We start from the raw sequence: 19,567 nt of genomic DNA, 5'->3' as shown, positions 1-19,567 counted from the left end.
ACACACACACAGGTCCGAAATACACACAAATGCACAAACACGACCTATGCACATGCATTAACATATGGAGAGATGTCAGAGCGAGGGGGCTGCCACAAAGTCAGGCGCCCCGAGCAGTTAAGCCTCAAATTTACTCCAGTGTGGACGTGCAGCCGGACGGCTGTGGGAGAAAAATTGGGAGGCACATGGACATCCTCACAGAGCCTACGCGTACACCCTCTGATCACGTCACATGGACCCTAGAGGTCCCTCGGATACTCGGAAAGTATAACACTTGCATTAGGGGTTCAGCTCTCCAGTTACCAGTCCACACTCCGTATGACTGGTCCGTGCTGGACTCAAAACAGTCACTGTCCGGTTCCCAAGCTACCAGCCTGAGCAGTACTTCAGTCGTAAAATAGGCAATAAAAAGTTTTGGAAGACATGTATGAATTAATTTCTGACTTTTTTTATCTTTGCATTTTTTTGTGAAATAATGAATAATTTGAACAGTTATTCACATGAAACTATTTGAGATGTATAGAGTGGAAATGTCTCTTTGGTGGAACTGCTAACAACTCAGATTTTTTGCAAGAGATCAAAAGACAAAAAGGTTGGTAATCACTGGTTATATTTATCACAACGTGTTGTATTTATACGATTCTTTTACTTTTTTTATGTAAACCCTAAATCTGGAAATTATCCGTTACCTACAGCTGTCAGATTTCAAGGTATCCTGCGGTTTGAAGATGTCAAGGTTTCAAAGCCACTAATAAAATATGATATCCCATCTACTGGAGCACCACCCGTTCTGTCATCGCTAAATTCAAGGCATCACAAATGAACATTTGCAACAACTTGAGAGAGTTAGCATGTTTATCGCTGGTAAAATGAATACTATTGGCTTGTTACTGAGGCAGACAACATGGCTAATTGACTAGCTAACATCAGCTAGTTTCACCCCTCAAGTTACTACACAGAGGGGGAAGAGCAGAGCACTACATTTCTGCAATTTAGTACAATAATTAAATGTAGATGGTATCAGGTCTATACTTTTGTTGATGTCTTCCACCATCGTGTGCAACTGTTCAGAATCACAACATTTAAAAAACAAAAACTGCTGGCTTTCTGGTGTCTTTCTACTGTGTGTGTGTGTGTGTGTGTGTGTGTGTGTGTGTGTGTGTGTGTGTGTGTGTGTGTGTGTGTGTGTGTGTGTGTGTGAGAGAGACACACTCGCACTCTCTTTCTCTCCTTATATGTGCATCAACACTGGAATAACAATAACCGATTTTATAACGTTATTTGATATTTTTCTTATCAGTAGTATTATATGCTGGTGCTTAAAAATGAAATATCTTGTGTTCATTGGAAAAAGGAGATTTTTCCCCCTAGACATTTAAAATAATACATTTTAGAACTGTAATCGCAACACTGTGATACCGTGTGATATTTTTCTCCCATGCCTACTGTCAAATAAAGGAGCATGAAATGGAAGTACAAGTACCTCATAACTGTACGTACAGTACTTGAGTAAATGTACCTACTTACTTCCCACTACTGATTACTTTCAGCCAAAATCAGGAACCTGTTGTTTAAACAAATTAAGCCCTTTTATAGACTTGTATGTATGTACTGTTTTCTACTAGAAACTGTCTGATATATTGTTCCAAATGTCATCCAAGTGTGTGAGAAAACATTAATGGAGTTTATCATCCTGTTTCCAAAACAGGAAAAGTGAAATGCACAGCTGAGCTGCAGGAGAGAATGGGTTGAACGAGATAACTCAGGACAATTGTAGGTTTCAAAGTAAAGGCATCCCCATATAAAACCTGCTATGCTTTGTACCGCACACTCACATAATTCTGTGTTTTCTGTGTATGCCGCATGTGTGGCTCTCTTGGTGCGTGTGGAGGTGTATCATGAGGGATCACAGGGTGGATCTAAGGAGTGGTGACACATTTCTGGGCTAGTAGAAGAAACCTTAATCCCACTATTTGCATTCTGTGTGCCTGCAATTATCTGTATGAGTGCAGGTACATTAGCATTTACAGCAGCTCAATGCACAGCAACACCTGTGTGGAAACTAAGAAACCATAAGCAAAACATAGTATAATGATATATTTCAACATTTCCTATGTGTACAAATACTTCTCTCAAAGAAAACTACAGATACTCATTGTAAAGAGAGAGAAGCAAAAACAGTCCAGACATCAGCAGAAAGAGACAAAATGTGGGAGGCGCAGAAAGAAGCTTCCCAAATCTGGCCAACATACAGTGAAATGGAATGTAATAGTGAGGGGGAGTGAGGGGAGGGGGCGCAATGTCCTGGAAAACATGGAGTCACATCCCAATTCAGTGCTGGGACAAAGGGAAAGTCAGGAAAGCACTGGAAAATTTTTGTGGCCAAAAATAAGTGAAATATATATGGTGGCGTTTTAAATTCTCACACATCAAATTTCTTTCTTACTTGTATTCTGATATCCTTTTTGAAGTTGAACTATTCCATCATTCCAGCGGTTTTGTACAACCAACATTTCAAAACCCAAACATTTTCAATTATCTATCACAATAGACAAAAAAAAAGGCAATTGAGAAGCTTTACCTGGGGAATTTTATCAGTTATCAGATTGGATACTCAACAAATCGATTCACCTCTAATCTTAATGTTTTTAGGTTTGGTTTGTTGGTTGGAGAAAAACATAAGATTCAATGAGATCACCTTGGGCTTTAGTAAATTGTGAAGGGCATTTTACTGACCAAATGATTAATCAATTCATCAATATGAAAATAATTGTTAGTTACAGCCCTACCTTATATGCAAATTATAATGGAACTGCAATATCAGTCAAAATAATCCTAATTAGATATTTTTTCAAAATCGTTCAGCCCTATTTTGAATGATGAAATTTAATATTCAACACTAAGAAAACTGACAAAACTCAAAAAGTTACATACTGGCGATAAAAAGACAATATTCACTGCACCTCACATGAACTCTGTCAAAAATGGCTACAGGCATTACACTGCAGGACAGAGAGGATAACTCAGTCACAGAAATATAAACCTCACTCTCTTCAAGTATTTATAAGCTCAACGGTCTCACTTACACTAGCAGTGCAAAGTTGCTGCTAATTGTTATTACAGATCAGTCACTGCTGGGCTGGGCCTCAGCTTTCCCAGTTTCGAAGTCAACACAGTGAGCTACATGCACACAGGATTGAGTGAATGATTAAAGCACAATGAAAAGGATTAATTACATGTTGGGATAGTAAAACAGGTTCTGCTGAAGTTTTGTGGAAATCTAGAAACACAAGTGATACTTAAACATGTACTGGCATCTAGAGTATATTTTACACAGCAGAACGGTTATTAAAAATCATGAGCAGACTTGACAAATGAAAGAATCAGGTCCTGTAGCGTTCCTAATTGGTTGTCTTCCTACGATCTTACTACATACGGTAGTAAAGCTAGTTCTAAAATTAATTTTGTTGAGGTTGCCAGCTACCATTTAATTTGTCTAGATAGGTTTGTAAATATCTGCCTTAACTTTAAGAGCCTGGCTTGATGTCAAACATCACTACATCTAGAAAATTTCTATCAATAAACCCGAGCTGTGTACACAGCACTGTCAGCACTGTTTAAGTTTCAGCTGCTTGTGAACTTGGTAATGGAAATCATCAATTTATTTATCTGTTCATCAAGAAATACCAGAGAGGACAAAACAGCACCTGTTGAGGCTGCAGGAGGAGACAGATCTTGGAAGAAAACTGTAATCCCTGAAGTTGCATTTGCCTCATTTGGCAAATAAAAGTCCAGTATTCACGCTCTTTTAGCTCAGGTTTTGGTCTCTTAGCAACTCCTGAGGGAATTATCTGTCTCTTTACCTGCTATTGTATCCTTATGTCCTTCATACACAGGCTTACACACACACATTCAGTCCTAAGCACAAGCATTTACCTAATAAGCAACAAAAACAGTCTAGAAGGCTGACTAGCTTGCTTTAACAAATACTGTACATGCACCCAGTCAGTTATATAAGCTCCATTTAACCTCTAACTTCAGCTGACAGATGAATCTCTATGGGTGTCTGTGTGTCGTACTGTGGCCTCTCTGTCATTAGCCAGCACCCGGGTCATATTAGTAAAGCTCTGTCCACAAAGCTAGCCATGTTGATGCAAAGTCGGAACAGGTGGTCTTATCAGCAACACGCCCAAATGTAGGCCACATGTTAAGCATTAGCAGGCAGGCACTAGGCTAACACTGAGCTACGCTGAGGTGAGACAATGCAGGTGAGGGGAGTGACTTAGCACAATCAATACACTAAAGCTAAGCCACGTGGTCAGAGCAGAAAGGAGGTCAATCCAATTAGTTAGATCTGAGAGACACAAACATCAGGCCTCTGTCCAATCCCATGCCAATCTTACAATATCCATCCCCTTCAGGTCCTTTCTTACACACAGATGTGTTAAACTGGCCAAGTCAGACAAACACATGCATTTTACCAGTCTTTAAAGAATAATAAAAAACTAAAGAAGATTAATTATATATATATATATATATTATATATATATATACATATATACATACACATACATACATACACACACATACACACACACACATTGGTAAATGGCTACATTTACATGGTCTTACAAGGTCTTTCTTGCCACTCATTTTCCCATTCATGCGCACACTCATACAGTACTAGTCAAAAGTTTGGACACGCTTTCCCATTTACTTGAACAAAAGAGTGTGTCCAGACTTTTGACTTGTACCGTACTGATGGCAGCAAGCTACCACACAGGGTACGATGGACCATTGCTGACTTCAGTACAATTCAATGTAGTGTTATCCAAGTTATTAGCAAATGACTTCACTACAGCTATCACAGTCGTACACTAAAGGAACAATGAAGTGTTTTCTTATTGAAGTGTTTTCTTATTCTTTCTTGTTTAAAATCGGTCAAAATGCAAAATTGTACTACTAATTGTGCTACTGTTAGAGCCTACGGCTTCTGCCGTCATGAGAAAGAGACGTAGCTTCATGGTACGCTTTAGGGAAAAGAACATCTCATGCTGCGATCCAGTTAAAGTTGCACGGAACGTCAACGGTGGACATTTTTGACTTCAAAGCGTTTCTCCAAACATACGGACGCCAAACATAAACAAAAACCATGGCTAACCATGGCAAACTGATGTTTCTTTACAAATTCTACACTCAGTTGAACTCTCAGCAGTGCCCTTAAGTGCCCTAATTAAAAAGATACTCGTTTTCACTTAAATGGGTAACATAAATATACATTCCTCTGTTATCTGCATTCTTGTCCAACTACATCAGTAGGAAATTGGCAAAAGTCAGTAAATTATGTATATTTCCTAATCTTCTCACATTTTCAACATTTTCCCAAATAACCTTTGTGCAGAGAATATGACTTTCACAGATTGTTTACCATAACCACCTATTCAATAAAATTGACAACATATTGCAACATCAAAGTGATGTATCTTTCCTCTGTCCCACCTTTTGCTAGTGCATCACTGCAAGCAACTTGCAATCAGTGAAAAAGTGCAAAACCAAGAAATCTCATGCAACTACCATGAGATACACATTTGCATTAGCACCTGCTGCAGTCAGCATGGATGTTTGTTTTATTTATGCACCTATACATGCATAAGACCCATCATCTAAACATGAATCCATAGATGCACTCTTGGTCAAAAACACCACAGCGTACGTTTTGGAACCAGCACAAGGCTATTTGGATGACCAACATCAGGTTAAAGAACCGTAATCAGCCAGGCTGTTGAACTATTTAATACGGGGCTTTTGATTGTGTGGACCAAGATCCGGATCTAGACCAAACTACAGGACAAAATAATGCAAAAGCAGCGATATATATATATATATTTCCTTGACTGTACGCCACATCTGTGTATGCATGCTACCATTAATCTGTTTCTGTGTGTGTTCAGATACTGAGAATGTCTACCATTATTTGCATTGTGTACATAATCCTGTTGTGATCCGTTAATGATTCAAGCCTGTGGTCAGTGTTTGTTCAGCAGAACCAGTGATGTCTATAAGATAGCAGTTGAATGATAGAAGAGGACGATATATCCACAATTACTAAACACAATGCAACTCCTCTTCAGAGCCATTGTACTGGACAGTTAATTAGCTACTACCACAGGCAACTTTCCCAGAGTACAGAGATTTATTCTTAACGTGGCAGTGACAGTTATCTTTGCTGAAAGGTTCATATCCATTTCTCTACAAGGCAGAAGAAATGACCACCTCCCATTCTGAGAGAAAATTTAATCTAACTTTCCTCAACTTCGCACCAACAAATCCAAGATAAACTACCGGAAAATACACTTGCAGCACGTGGCCGGCTGGAATGATCTTTCAACGAGTGACTTGCTCTGGGGTGACATCTCTCATGTTTTCTGCCCTCTTCCAGATGTGTGCACTTTTCACACTAGGTTTTATTACACCACATCTGGACAATATGGGAAGCACAAGATGACCACAAACCACACACACACACCACATGCGAACCTCACAGCAGAGAGGTCACCTGCAAGGATTTATGTAACTCATGTGAGGAGTGGAGGGTGTGCTTTCAGCATTTATGTAACAGACTTTATTGATGCTCATCATGAGGATGGAAAATCTGCTGGGGGAACAGGCTGTGTGTTCTGAAGGAGGGCAAGAGTTGGTTTCAGAATTTAACCGTTGGTGTCTCATAGTCTGTTTCTATAGTTACCTTTAGGAATTTAGGAGATAATGATTATAAATAAATAATAATTTGAAAATTTGAGATTGCAAAGTAAAAGAGTTTCTGTAAAATAGCATCAAAAGAAATCCTTGAGGACTGTTCTGAGTTCTCTTACACTCCTGCATGAGGAATGCTCAAATCCTCAAATGCCTTTTAAAACAAGTCCTGAACATCCGCTCCCTGACAAAGAGGAGAGTTTCTACGGAGGGATCACAGGGGAAAGTCAACATCTAGCCAGCTGCAACAGAAGGAAAGATAAAGATGACAAACACACTCTGAGATATACACACTCTAAGAGAAATAGGAGACACAAAACAGAGGTTTCAATTCAATTTCTTTATGTTGGGTCCAGGAATTTCTTGCAATAATTAAAATGACTGCGATAACTTTTTGACAATTCTTTTTCATTATCAAATAATAATAATGATTTGGTCCATAAAATGTAAATCAACAGTGATAAATGACCATCATCACAATTTCCCGAAGCTGACAAATTTTATCAAAACCAAAAATAATTTAGTTTAATATCACAGATGATAAAGAAAGCCAGCAAATATTTCACATTTGCAAAGCTGGAACCTGTGAAATTGTTTGATAAAACATTACTGAAACAATTAATCTATCATTAAAATAGCTGACGATTAGTTTTCTATAAATGGAGAAAGCGACTAATTGTTTCAGCTCTACATAACTGAACATTAACTAGTGAGACTTTTCATTAGAAAACATTAAATCTGAACAAAACATTTAAGCCATAATTGAAGACATTAAGAACACAGATGCGCTCCAGAGTGATTTAGTTTTAAGACTACAAAAAACAGAGCAGGTCCACTGTGACTGCACTTGGCACCGTGATCTTTTGACACACAGAATAAAGCCTTTTCTGTCTATTTCGTTTCTATGTGACACACTGGTGCAGGTGTAGTCAGGGCAGTAAGGCAGCTGGTTGCATCTGACAGCAAGTGCTGACAGTGGTGCATGTGTGTGTGTGATGCTGACGAGGCACCTGCAAACTCTGGCATACCCCAGCATAAATAAAGAGCCTGTGAGGGCACACAAACAGGCACATTGTCGGCTGCTGCTAATATCTGTTGCCGATGACTGACTAAGCTGGCTCAATAAGTATAATGAGAGACACAAGACAGCAAATAAGGCTGCAGATTCTGTAAGAAATTTCACTTTACTAGCCCTAAACATCTGCTGATAAAATGCATCTGCATTAGATGTATGGCGATAATTTTCATTAATAATCAATTAATTATTAAGTGTATAAAAAAAATAAGCAATTTCCATCATAACTTCCCAGACCCAAAGGTTCAAATGTCCTGTTTTGTGCAACCCAAAACATTCAGTTTACAAAATGTAAGACAAAGAAAAACAACAAATACTCTCATAGTAGAAGCTTGAACCAGAGAATGTTTGACATTTTTTAACTATTTGAAGCGATTAATCCATGATCAAAATAGCTGCATATTATTTTTCTGTCAATCGACAAATCGAATAACTGATTAATAGGGATCGTTAATTTTTATTGATACCCTTATTGAGACTGCTTAACGATCCGATTCTTTATCGATACCACTATCAATACTTTACTATTATTTAGTGATGGTTATTTGGTAAGACCAGACCCGACGGGCATGAGGTAGGCCTGCACGGTATGAGGAAAATATTCAATGTGCGATAACGTTATATATTGAGATGACATAACACTTGCGATAAATAAACATATATTGAAGTGTACATATTAACTACCTGGTTGTTTTTAATTTAATATTTTAAATACAGCTATTGCTGTTTCTAGAGCAGCAACATTAATGTTTACAACAGCAAAAGTCACTCAATACCTTTATCTGACATCACAAGTAGTTAGTGATGTTTAGAAAGAATAACATCAGTCTGTATCAGTCCCTCCTCCTCTCTCACTGGCTGCAGGTAACGTTACCAGGTAGAAGGAGGAGCGGCTGGTTTGTCTCAGCCAGCAGCTGAGTTTTTAAGACTACAGACCAGTCTGTGCTTCTTGTTTTTAACATTTGGCTAGTGCCAAGCTAGCGTTAGCTGTGCTTGTATAAAACATACAGGATGAGATACTGAGGACAGAGATAATTAAATTAACCATTTCTACATGTTTAACGTTACCTTACAGACAGGTGTATTGATAAAGTATTGTCTTTTTACTTGCAAAGGTTTTATTGCACGTACTTACAGTAATGAGCGTAGCTGTCATCAACTAACGTTACAGTAGTTTGGAGCTAACTTAAAGGGGTAATTTGCGTTTCTTATCCAATACACTTTTTGTTAAATTCAGCGAATATTTCCTCATGGGTAGGTAGCTCTCTGTTTTTCGTGTGCTTTTGTTAGCTTTACCGCAGCGGTCAGTATGTGTCTGGTAGAGGAGAAATAGACGGAGCGCGTGTGTGAACCGGTGTGAACAGAGCCCCGGTGAATAGAGAGAAAGGGTTCAGCACCTTGTTCAGCAGTAAATGTACAGTAGAAGTTACAGAGGCCAGTGAATAATGACTGCAGCTTCTCAGGACTAAAGGAGCCCCCATGTGTTGCTGCCAACTATTTAATAAAGAGTGAAGGAGGTTAGCCCCAAAGTTAGCTTTGGCTTCGGCCCTGGAGATAAACAGTCGCTCCTGTGCTCCCCAACTCTTATCAGTCACTGTAATTTTTCAAATAACTCTCTAGTTTTTTACTCTGTGTTTGTGTGCTTACATGTCGTTTGTTTGATGATGTTTGTTTACTAATTGTATCGAAGTTCCTCTCATAATCCTACCCATAAATAAACTAGACTCCGTGTCTTAAATTTAGGCTTGGAAAAGTATTTTGCTTCAATACATTTTTAAATATTGACAGGCCTGTTGTCAAACCTTCTACAGTACAGCTAAAACATGCTCTCTTATTGAGGCTAACGAGCTCTCGGACAGCAGGCGCGGTGGATTCTGCTATATTTCAGCAGAGTAGGACTGGTTACCATGGCAATGCGTGTTCATGAGCTTGTTTATCAACAAACTCTCTCACCGTATTCCACCGCGACGGTGCAGCCTCTCACTCTGCTGCCGCTGCATGTGTGTGTGTGTAGGAGCTGACAGAGAGCAGGCAGAGACTGCAACCTGATGATTTTCTTATCCATTGCGTTGCAAAATAAAACTGAATTGAGACATAGCATTACATCATAGGACCCGCAAGTCTCTATAAGATCGAACCTTATTGATGTTCGGGTTTAGAGAAATTTTGGAACCGGGTCCTTTTGGAACTGGTTCTCGATCCCCATCCCTACTGATTAATAATTTCAATTCCTACAAAGATATACTATGACCGTGAAGACTGTGGCAGGTTTAGTTAGTCTTTTCTTATCTTTAACAAAATTCTGGTGATCTCGAAGATTTCTTTAGGGGTGGGCGATATGGCAAAAATATCATTATTAATATTTAATTTATTTTAGGCAGGATCACGATTCACGATCTTATCACGATTAATTTTCCTGTTGTTTTTTAAGACTATTTTGCAAGTTATTGGTTTAAAAATAACACTTTATTAATCGTATACAATATCGCCTAATGATTCATTCAACAAATAACTGATTCATTTTGTTCTTATAACATTTTACACCCCGGAGCTGATCAGCTAGGACAGCCAGCTGCCCGGCTGACCGAGCTAACTAACATGAGCCACAGATATAGTAACGTTAACTGTTGCAGAGAGTTGAGGCAGAACAGCCGGGGGACACGGGGAACTTTAATATTAATTTTATGACGACCAACAGTTACAGTTTTGCCTTTGTAGACAGCGGACAGAGCAGCTGTCAACTGCATGTATGAGCATAACTAAACTGATCGATTGTGCACTGTAGCACGATAGTAACGATCTCTCTGAAAAGGCAGATCGTGGAGACATTTTAATCGTCCACGATCAAATATCATAATGTTGCCCACCCCTAATTTCATTTAAAAAAAACAAGTTATGAATGTACTGTGTATGTAAGTTAAAATAACTTTACCTGAGGGGTGCAAAAGATCCAACTGGAGGATGGTTGAGAGTTTAATTGGTTTGGTCAAGCAAAATTGGTTGTGGCAAAGAACCTTGGTGTTTGGTTTGATAGTAATTTAAATTTCGAGCAGCACACCACAAAGCTTGTTCAATCATGTTTTTATCAACTTAGAAATATAGCAAAAATTCGATCTATGTTAACTTTTAAGGACACCGAGACCATTTTACACGCCTTCATCTCATCACGCCTGGATTATTGCAACAGCCTTTTCACCTGTTTAACCCAAAAATCTATTGATCGACTCCAGACTGTCCAGAACTCAGCTGCCAGGCTTTTAACCAGAACAAAGAAATATGACCACATTACTCCTATTTTAGCTTCATTACACTGGCTCCCAGTATGTTTTAGAATTGACTTTAAAACCCCATTAAAGTCCCATACACACCAGCACGTACCTTGAGATCCTCGGGCAGAGGTCTGTTGTCTGTTCCAGAGTCTTGACTGAAAACTAAAGGGGACAGAGCGTTTGCTGTCAGGGCCCCGAGGCTCTGGAACAGCCTGCCCGAGGAAATCAGGTCGGCTGAGTCAGAGAACTCTTTTAAGTCCCTTCTTAAAACATACTTTTATAGGAGAGCCTTTCCGATCTTATTTGACTTTATTTTATCCCTTTTATTTTATTGTATTTTACTAATTTTATATTAATCTGTATTTTAGTCTTTTTAATGTTTTCATGCTCTTATCTTCTTTTTTTGTATTATTCTTTACACTTGTTAAAGCACTTTGTAACTTGTTTTTGAAAAGTGCTCTACAAATAAGGATTATTATTATTATTATTATTATTATTATTATGTGTATTTTCCAAAAGTGCTGAACTACTTACTTTCTTTAAAACTACTCATAGTGAATTTGCTTCATAAAGATTTCTGCCAGCCTAAAAAGCTTAGTCTATACTATGCAAATGATAAAAATGAGAACAGGTTATGATGGCTCTTTCCTGCAAAGCATCCTTTCCTCTCAGCATCCGGCTGTACTTCCTGCCAGACATCCAGTTCCTCTAACTTTGCTGACAAGACAGTTTATGTCAACTTTGGCAAAATATCCCTTCCTTGATTCACTGACCCTCTTCTTCTTCTTCTTTCTTCCTCAACTTCTTTCTGCGCTCTCCGTTCCCCAGGCCAACCATCCCTCTATAGCGTCCTCCTCTGCCTTTAGTCCTGCCCTCAGTGTCGAGAGCCAGGGATCAGGTACCCCTGTCATCATGTGCCGCAGTCCAACAGGTAAACCTGCAATTTTACAAACAGACACAGACAGTATTCAGATCCTACTGTCAACGTTTTAACAGGATACCCTAGAGATGAAAGATGTTTGGTCTGTAATCAGCATTTCCTTCCTTTCTTTTCGATATTCAGATGGGAGAAGTAAGACGTCACCGAGGTCAAACTTGAAGTTTCGTTTTGACAAAATGAGCCACTCGTCCACAGCTGTAAGTCTTGTAAAGCTTGCCTGCTTCGCATATTTAAAAACAATATTGTGCATCAAAAAAATGTAAGGTTCTTACTTTTTAAAGCAGAAACATTTTAATTAAAAGAATTAGTGCAGCAGGTTGGAAGCAAAAAGCATCTCGCTGTGCTTTTGATTCTCTCACTGTCACTGACATCTCATTGTTGTTGAAACAGCGGAGCTGGTGTTGGGTAATAGGCCCAGACTGAAAGATGCATGCTGTCAGCCAACACTTTCCTCTAACTGGCCTCTCTGTTCTCTTTCCTCTCTTTCAGTCCGAGTAGCTTTGTGGAATGGAAATATCCGACTAGCACAATGAAGGGACAGCGTGGACTTACGGAGTTGCAAAAAACAAAAAGAAATCACAACAACAACAACAACAACAACCACAAAATCATTGTAGAACCGCTTCCCTAAAGCAAGGATAATCTGACAAAATTACCACCTGCACTAGAGTCCCCATACACTATAGACTAATACTGTGAGTGTATAATGAGGAGAAGCAGCTGACACGTTGGCTTTCTTTTTAACTGATCTTTAGCTACAGAAATAAGTCCATACTTTGCCAATGTTACAAGTTGCTGCATCTCAGCTGTTAATTGTTCACATCACATGGAAATCCTAGCATGGCTGTAATACTGTGAGTGTAGGCTGAGCTAGACTCTGCCTCAGCTTTTTCTTAAGCATCATGTTTAATAGAGAGACACGGTGATCCAGAAGAATGGTAACATGAGACTATGGCCGAACTGTTACTCTTTTATCTATATCTAGTCGTCTACTCAGTGGAAAGGATGTCTTTCAGGACATCGGGATGATCCCATTTGCCTTTGCCCTTGAATGGTACGTCTGAGAGTTCCTCTTTTGCCTAAAAAGAAAGTGTGCAGACACAGACAAACACACACACATGCGCAGAAATGTACACTTACAGTAGCAACGTTTTAGAGGTGACAACGCTGGCTGTCTCAATTTGCCACTGTAGGACCTGAGCTTGTTTTTTGCATATAAACATGTTTTTCTAGAGCATCTTTGATTTTCTAGATGTTTTTTGTAACCTAGCTAGCTGCTGCATTGTGTCTACTGCACTATAAACACAACATTGCTGAAATTCAGTCGATACCTATGACAGCATTTCTGTATCGGTTAGGGTAACTTCAAGTCTCTGAACTGAAGTGCTTGGTTAGTGGAAATTAGCTCACTGCCAACACATTTGCCATAAGCTTATTTTAGCCAAAGCTGCGCCTTACAATCTATCAAAACCCCTTTTCACCACTGATGCTCTCTCTCTCACTCTTACGCTCTCTCTCACTCTGTCTGTCTGCCTGTCTGTCTCTCACTATGTGAGAGGACAAGAATCTTCTGGATCCGGTTACAGCACAGTTGTGGGTAGCCGATCAACACCCACATTTGCTGAAAATAGACGTTGCACGTACCTCCCATTGAAGCTTGCTAGCTTGGTGTATCTGCGTTTATGTTCGGTGCAACCTATGAAGAGGAAAGTCTCCAGGGTTTTTAGTTTCCCAGCATGTAAGCTGATGAAGATGACTTGAAAAAGATGCTTCAGGTTAAATTAACCTTTGAACCACCTTTGGCAAAAAAAACACACTTTGAATGTGAATTTGAAGCTTTGTTTTTTCTCTTAATCTCTTATTAGTAAAATTGCAAAGTCAGTTGCTTACAAGCACAACAGGACAATAGGTCTACTCTAGTTCTCAACTATAACAGATCTTCACTAACCAGTTTTAGCAGGCCAAAGTGTGCTAATCAAGAAAAAGCTTACCGACACACCGATGTGTACCTATGTGACCAAACAGCCAAGCTTGTAGGTCTTTGGAAGAATGTCTATGAACCATTCCTGTTGCAGAGAGGATGGCTTAGTATAGTGCAAAGATCTGTCACATGAAACTCAAAACCCAGAGGGTTAAAAGGGTCTTGTTGTCCAAATAACAAAAACCTACTTTGTTATTTGGGTGACTTTTTAACTTTGCCAACTAGCTGCTGAGTTCCTTGAGGAGTACTTTTCTGATGTATCTGGGCTAGAAACAGACGTGTTGGCTAATACACAATGTGCTCACTTAGTGTAGACCAGTGATTACCTCGAGCGAGGGAAGCAGGGACAGAGATCACACAAAAAAGCGTGACTCTCAGATGTCATTCAGTTTGTAGCAGGTATTGCCGAAAACGCCCTGCAGCCTTTTCTCTGTTAATATGCTTAATTTATTCAAATGATCACTTCTTTTGCATTGATGTCATGTAAAAATGTAACTGCAGAGTACGCTAATTAATAAGGTTAAAACGACTAAAGGAAATATATTAATTTAAAAGATGTCTAGACATGTATATGTATATTTGGTTATGTAACGTGCCATTGAGAATTTATTGATAAATAAAATGTTGTATTTTGTGTCATTTATGTGCTATCACATTTTTTGCTTTAAATCACACACGACACTCACAAAGCTTACAGCGCAATACAGGGGGAATTTCACACTTTAATTTGTTCTGGGCTCAGAGACAACAGACTGGCAATCAAAGAAGGAAGACACAAAAAAAAGGCATGGCAATCAAAAGAAAACCTCCTGGACAGGTGAGGCTGAGAGGAGGGGTGGAGTGAGGGAAATACACTCCCTCTTACAATGTAAAACATTCAATGAAATAAGGAACAATTACTTAAAAAAAATTCCATTCTGTGAAATCTGTCAGATTTGAAAGAACTAAATGAGCTCTTAAAATTAAAAATACTACTAAGAGAAGGAGACGGGGCATCTCTTGCTGCCACAAATACACACACACACACACACTTGCATTCATTAAAAATGTGTTTATATATGTTTATATAATCCTCACTTATTTGTAATTTTTTAAAACTGCAATTCAACATTTTGTTTTAAATTGTTTTTTACTTATCTGTATGTATATAGCAAAATTAGATTAGATGTTATATTTTATTTTAACAATTCTTCTGTTGACACATTGTTTTTATTTCACACTTCCTTTGGCAAAATAAACATCTGCTTTGAGTTGAATATTTTATGTACATGAACGCACCAGAAAAAAAATGATAGGTAATTCAGGCTAAGCTTGTTTCACATTTTAAAAACTGCAATACCAAACTGTCTTCAATGTTTTGCTTGCTTGTCTGCAGTCACATTTCAAAACAATAAAAGCACCATAAGTGAAATGATAACACCAGGCTGAGTCTCCTCTCACTGCAGCACCTCGGGGTGGTTCAGCTGATGGATGCATGCTCCAATATCTCCTCATTATCTGCTCCACTTGCTGTCTGTTATGCTACGTGCATATGAAAGTTTTTTGGCACTTCTCTCTTCCTCATAATTAAAATAGTCACGACTTCCACATCAGGGTGTAATCAGGAGACTCCATAGACATGGACAAACAAGAATGACTGGATCCTTTTGTGTCTTGTTTTGTCCTCGGCTTTAATGATTTTCCACAGTGCTCAGGCCTTGAGCTCAAGAATGATCCAGCGATAGTGAAATAAGCTGAATCCCAGAAAAAGTGACTAGTTGATCCTCAGCAGACAGCTTGCCACATCCACTCTGCATCGAATACAGTCAGGAAAATTTGAGGGATGAGTACACAATGGACTGCTCAGGCTCTCTGGTGGCTCGCTGTTGTCTTAGTGCATCCTGGGAAATGTCTGCATACACAACCTGTAACGTTGTGAATAAAAGATAAGTTATTAACACTCACACAAGGTCACATGTATGGAAGGCTAGTCAGGGGAAAACAAACAATGTGGAAGGGCACCGCAAAGGGCATCCTGTCGTCCACCCACCTCGGTCTTCTGCTGTTTGGACTTGGGGCGAGCTGTAAAATGCAAAGAAAATGACAATACAGTGAGAGGAGCAGTTTTGATAATGCTACAGTAACTTTCCTTTAGTTTTTTAGTCAGGCTACAAGGTAAGAATACGAGATACCGTTGTGGGAGGAAGTGCTCCGCTTCTGGGGTACCGGCCGTCGAGGTGGAGGCTGTGGAGCCGGGTCTGGTTGGTCTCTGTACACAGCCGAATGCATGAACAGTGTCCTGGGAAGTGGCTGAGGCTTGACCTCTGAACTCAGACAACGAGCCAATCCCAGAATGATGGGAAGACAAAGAAAAGCACCGGCACAGACCAAAACTCTGGTCAGTACACTTCTCTGAAAGGGGACAGCTGGAAGATGACACAAAATAACAGACACATAACAATGCAATTATTATTGAATATATTTATTTTGTAGTATGATTTTACAGACACATACATCCTTGCCAAATATGTGGCCATTAAATGTGATTCTATATACCTGCAGTGACGTTCACATACGTCAAATGTCCCTGATCAGTTTCACCTTCAGGCCATGTAACTTTGCATCCATAATAACCTTTGTCTAATTTGTGGACACTCAGGAAATTCAAAATGAATTGAGTGTCATTGGCTGAGAGCTTCACACTATTCAAATGGTGCCTCACACTTTCTTCAACTATCTCTTCAACTGTTGCATTTCTCCACACCCAGCGTCCCGTCCAGTTGCCTCCACAGTGCCGGACCACACAGGACAGAGACAGACTGCCCCCTGCTGGTGCATCAACTGTGTCACGTTTTGCCCTAACACCCTGGCTGCATTCCTCAGTGAGGAGACCTGAAAAAGGGAAGTCTCCTTTAGTTCTTTAGCGTTAGTGATGGAACAAGAAACTGCATTTACAGAAATAGGATATGTTGTTGTTTTGTGCGTTGATGACTGTTACTGTTAAAATAACTGCATAATAATCTGTCAAACATTCAGACTCTAAATGGGCTTTGAAAAAATGGAATGGCTTCATGAAAACACTGCATATTAAAAGTCATATAACAAATAATTTAGTTCATCTGACAACCTTTGGGTTGAGAGTCTGTTTAATCACCAGATAACTAATTAATAATTTTTTTGACATATAAAAAGAGATTTTTGTGTCAAAATAGAATGAATAAGACAAATTGTAACAGTTTGACAAACATTTAATGCACCAAACACACTTGAACATAATTGTGATTACCACAGCTGGTATTTGAAAATAATATAGGCCTATTGGTGCGAGACTCACTGTACAAAACAAATGACTGTAATATTTACGATAAGTTACAACAGCAAATTATTTTAACTTCACAACAGCTACTGCAAGAAAGGTGCATTCAAAGGCATACTGTGTAGTCAGCCAAGTTCCTCAAATGCGACACAATGTGTTCCCTTGTTTATAATGAGATTTTGAATACGATTCCAGATTTACATGAACTAAAATGAGTTAGGCTACTTACCCATATGAAAAAGGCAGAGGCAGCTGATGGCGGTGAGCAAATAGTTCTGCATGTCTGACTGTAACTGTGTGTAAGTCATAGTTCGCCAGACCTTACGTCCTCTGTACAGACTGGAGTTTACATGCCAGGGCTTGACGGCACAGCTGTATGAAATTCATGGCTTCTCTTCACCAGCTCGATCTTTCGTTTTCTTTCTTTTCCTTTCTTTTCCTATTCTCAACCATTTGGCAGGCTTTATGTTGTCCTGCTGCTGCTTGTGCCCAGATGGAAGTACAGGAAGGAAGCAACACACGCACGCACACAATCCACACTGCTCACACTAAATTACAGGAAAGCAATGACATCATAATAAACTTTCCAACAGGGAAGAGGTGTGTTTCAAGTAACAGCAATAAAGAAAGAGAAACACTGAGCAACAGGCTACAGAACTAATTTTGCGGTTTTCTGCTACTGTGCTCTCACAGAAATATGTGAAACTGATTTCCGTGAAATACCTGAGATGATCCTTCTTAACCTCTTAACCCCAATTTACTTGGTGGTGACACTAATCCGTAAATTAGAAGAAGAAAAAACTTTATTGAAATTCATCTCACTCAAGTGGGCAGCCACTGAGCAGCGCCCGGGGACCAACTCCAGATCTTTATCAGTGTCTGCTCAATGGCACTGACTAGACAACCTAGCATGTCTTTGATGGTGGGGGAAACCGGAGGATCACCATGCCGCCAAAGTTAGCTAACACTAGCTAACTGAAGGTCACATAGACCTACTGTTTTGCTTTTAAATGATTGTAATAGTGAATAGAGACCTACCCAGGTTTACAGGAATAGTGTTAATAATTAACGTTAGTGGAAATGCTTAATATCAATGTCCTTTGTTCCAATCTCCAGGTGATGTGGTGGTTCCACTTTTACTCTGTGATGGTAACTTAATTTAGGCTTTAATTTCTGTCTTTATTTGTTTCAGGTCAGTTTGACACAGCCTGAATACAACCTTCAAATGCATAATGCAAACCTTTCTGTCTCCTTTCTGAGATCGCTTTTTTCATTTTTCCAAAAATTAGATAAGGCCCGGTATTACTCCAAGGAGTGCATGTTACAGGCATGGCCTTCATAAATTCAACAGGTCCAACAGTTTGTCGTACTTAGCATTATCAACAGTAAGGAAGGGTCGATTAAAGTCTCAAAAGTCACAAATATTAAAACAAAAAAGCCTTAACTATTTCACCTTATACATAATGAATCTAAAACATGTGAAAGTTTCATTTTTTAAATGAATTAGAGAAATAATGTACTTTTCTGAGATGCACCTTTAACCTATTACCATGTCTACTTTGAAAGCATTGTTAGGCCTACTTTACAGCATTTTTCCATACCTGCCTAAAACGTTTGCACAGTATCCTACTGTACATGCACAATTCAGGAAGATGATTTGAAGTTTTATAAATACGCACAATTGTAGGCCTAAAGTTCATGCGCCTTGTAGTTTCCCAGCCACGAACAACAAACTGATTTTCAGCTGAAAGGTAACCCTTCAAAATAAAAGCTGCCTGTCATCTTTTAAGAGCGAAACATGGGCTTTTAAAGGATGGGTTCTCAATAGTTCAACTCCTTTGCGTGCTGTAATCAACCAAATAGTTGGTTTTATTTTGTAAATAGTAACCGGATACCTCATACGCAAATATTCAGTCGAGTTTGACTTCGGGCGCGCTCGTTTAGTGTTGCTCCGTGTCCTCTCAACCACATGTTATGTGGGAAGAGCAGCAAGCGAGAACCGTGGCGTCCTCTGGACAGTAATGCAAAACATAACAGCTGGAAAGTCACTTCCACGTTCATATGCGGAATCCTTTTTATGCATCATTCGATGATACTGCATGTGATATTGTTAGTTCAATTAAGGTTCACTTACAGCATGATGATAGTCTTTGGTGAGAGACCTATAGTCCAAACTGGAGGGCTCTTTTTCAGGACAGTTGTTTCTCAACTATTTCAAAAATGCGGAGTCTACATGGGTCACCAAAAGGTTATT

General features: G+C 39.2%; 2 protein-coding genes across 5 annotated transcripts in view; one reads left to right on the top strand and one right to left on the bottom strand.

The window, feature by feature from the left end:
- The window catches only part of rap1gap2a (RAP1 GTPase activating protein 2a), an 88,157-nt gene extending 73,496 nt beyond the window's left edge, over positions 1–14,661 (top strand). For all 4 annotated transcript variants that reach the window (XM_046073310.1, XM_046073311.1, XM_046073308.1 and 1 more), the window contains 3 exons: positions 11,926–12,028; positions 12,161–12,234; positions 12,527–14,661. In XM_046073310.1, the coding sequence (XP_045929266.1) occupies positions 11,926–12,028; positions 12,161–12,234; positions 12,527–12,535 (186 nt within the window). In that variant the 3' untranslated portion in view covers positions 12,536–14,661. The remainder of the gene's footprint in view (positions 1–11,925; positions 12,029–12,160; positions 12,235–12,526) is intronic.
- A 66-nt stretch (positions 14,662–14,727) lies between these two features.
- On the bottom strand, positions 14,728–18,990 carry si:dkey-52l18.4 (uncharacterized protein LOC560708 homolog). The gene is made up of 6 exons (XM_046073313.1): positions 18,915–18,990; positions 17,543–17,861; positions 16,554–16,889; positions 16,190–16,423; positions 16,048–16,079; positions 14,728–15,922 (listed from the first exon to the last, which is right to left on the bottom strand). The coding sequence occupies exons 2-6, from the start codon at positions 17,619–17,621 to the stop codon at positions 15,824–15,826; spliced, it is 780 nt and encodes a 259-aa protein (XP_045929269.1). The 5' UTR covers positions 17,622–17,861; positions 18,915–18,990; the 3' UTR covers positions 14,728–15,823.
- Positions 18,991–19,567: the final 577 nt, after the last annotated feature.

The sequence above is a fragment of the Micropterus dolomieu genome, linkage group LG17, assembly GCF_021292245.1.
Source record: "Micropterus dolomieu isolate WLL.071019.BEF.003 ecotype Adirondacks linkage group LG17, ASM2129224v1, whole genome shotgun sequence".
Taxonomy (NCBI): Eukaryota; Metazoa; Chordata; class Actinopteri; order Centrarchiformes; family Centrarchidae; genus Micropterus; species Micropterus dolomieu.
The sequence above is the reverse complement of the archived record's forward strand: the minus strand, read 5'-3'. Positions and strand labels throughout refer to the sequence as shown.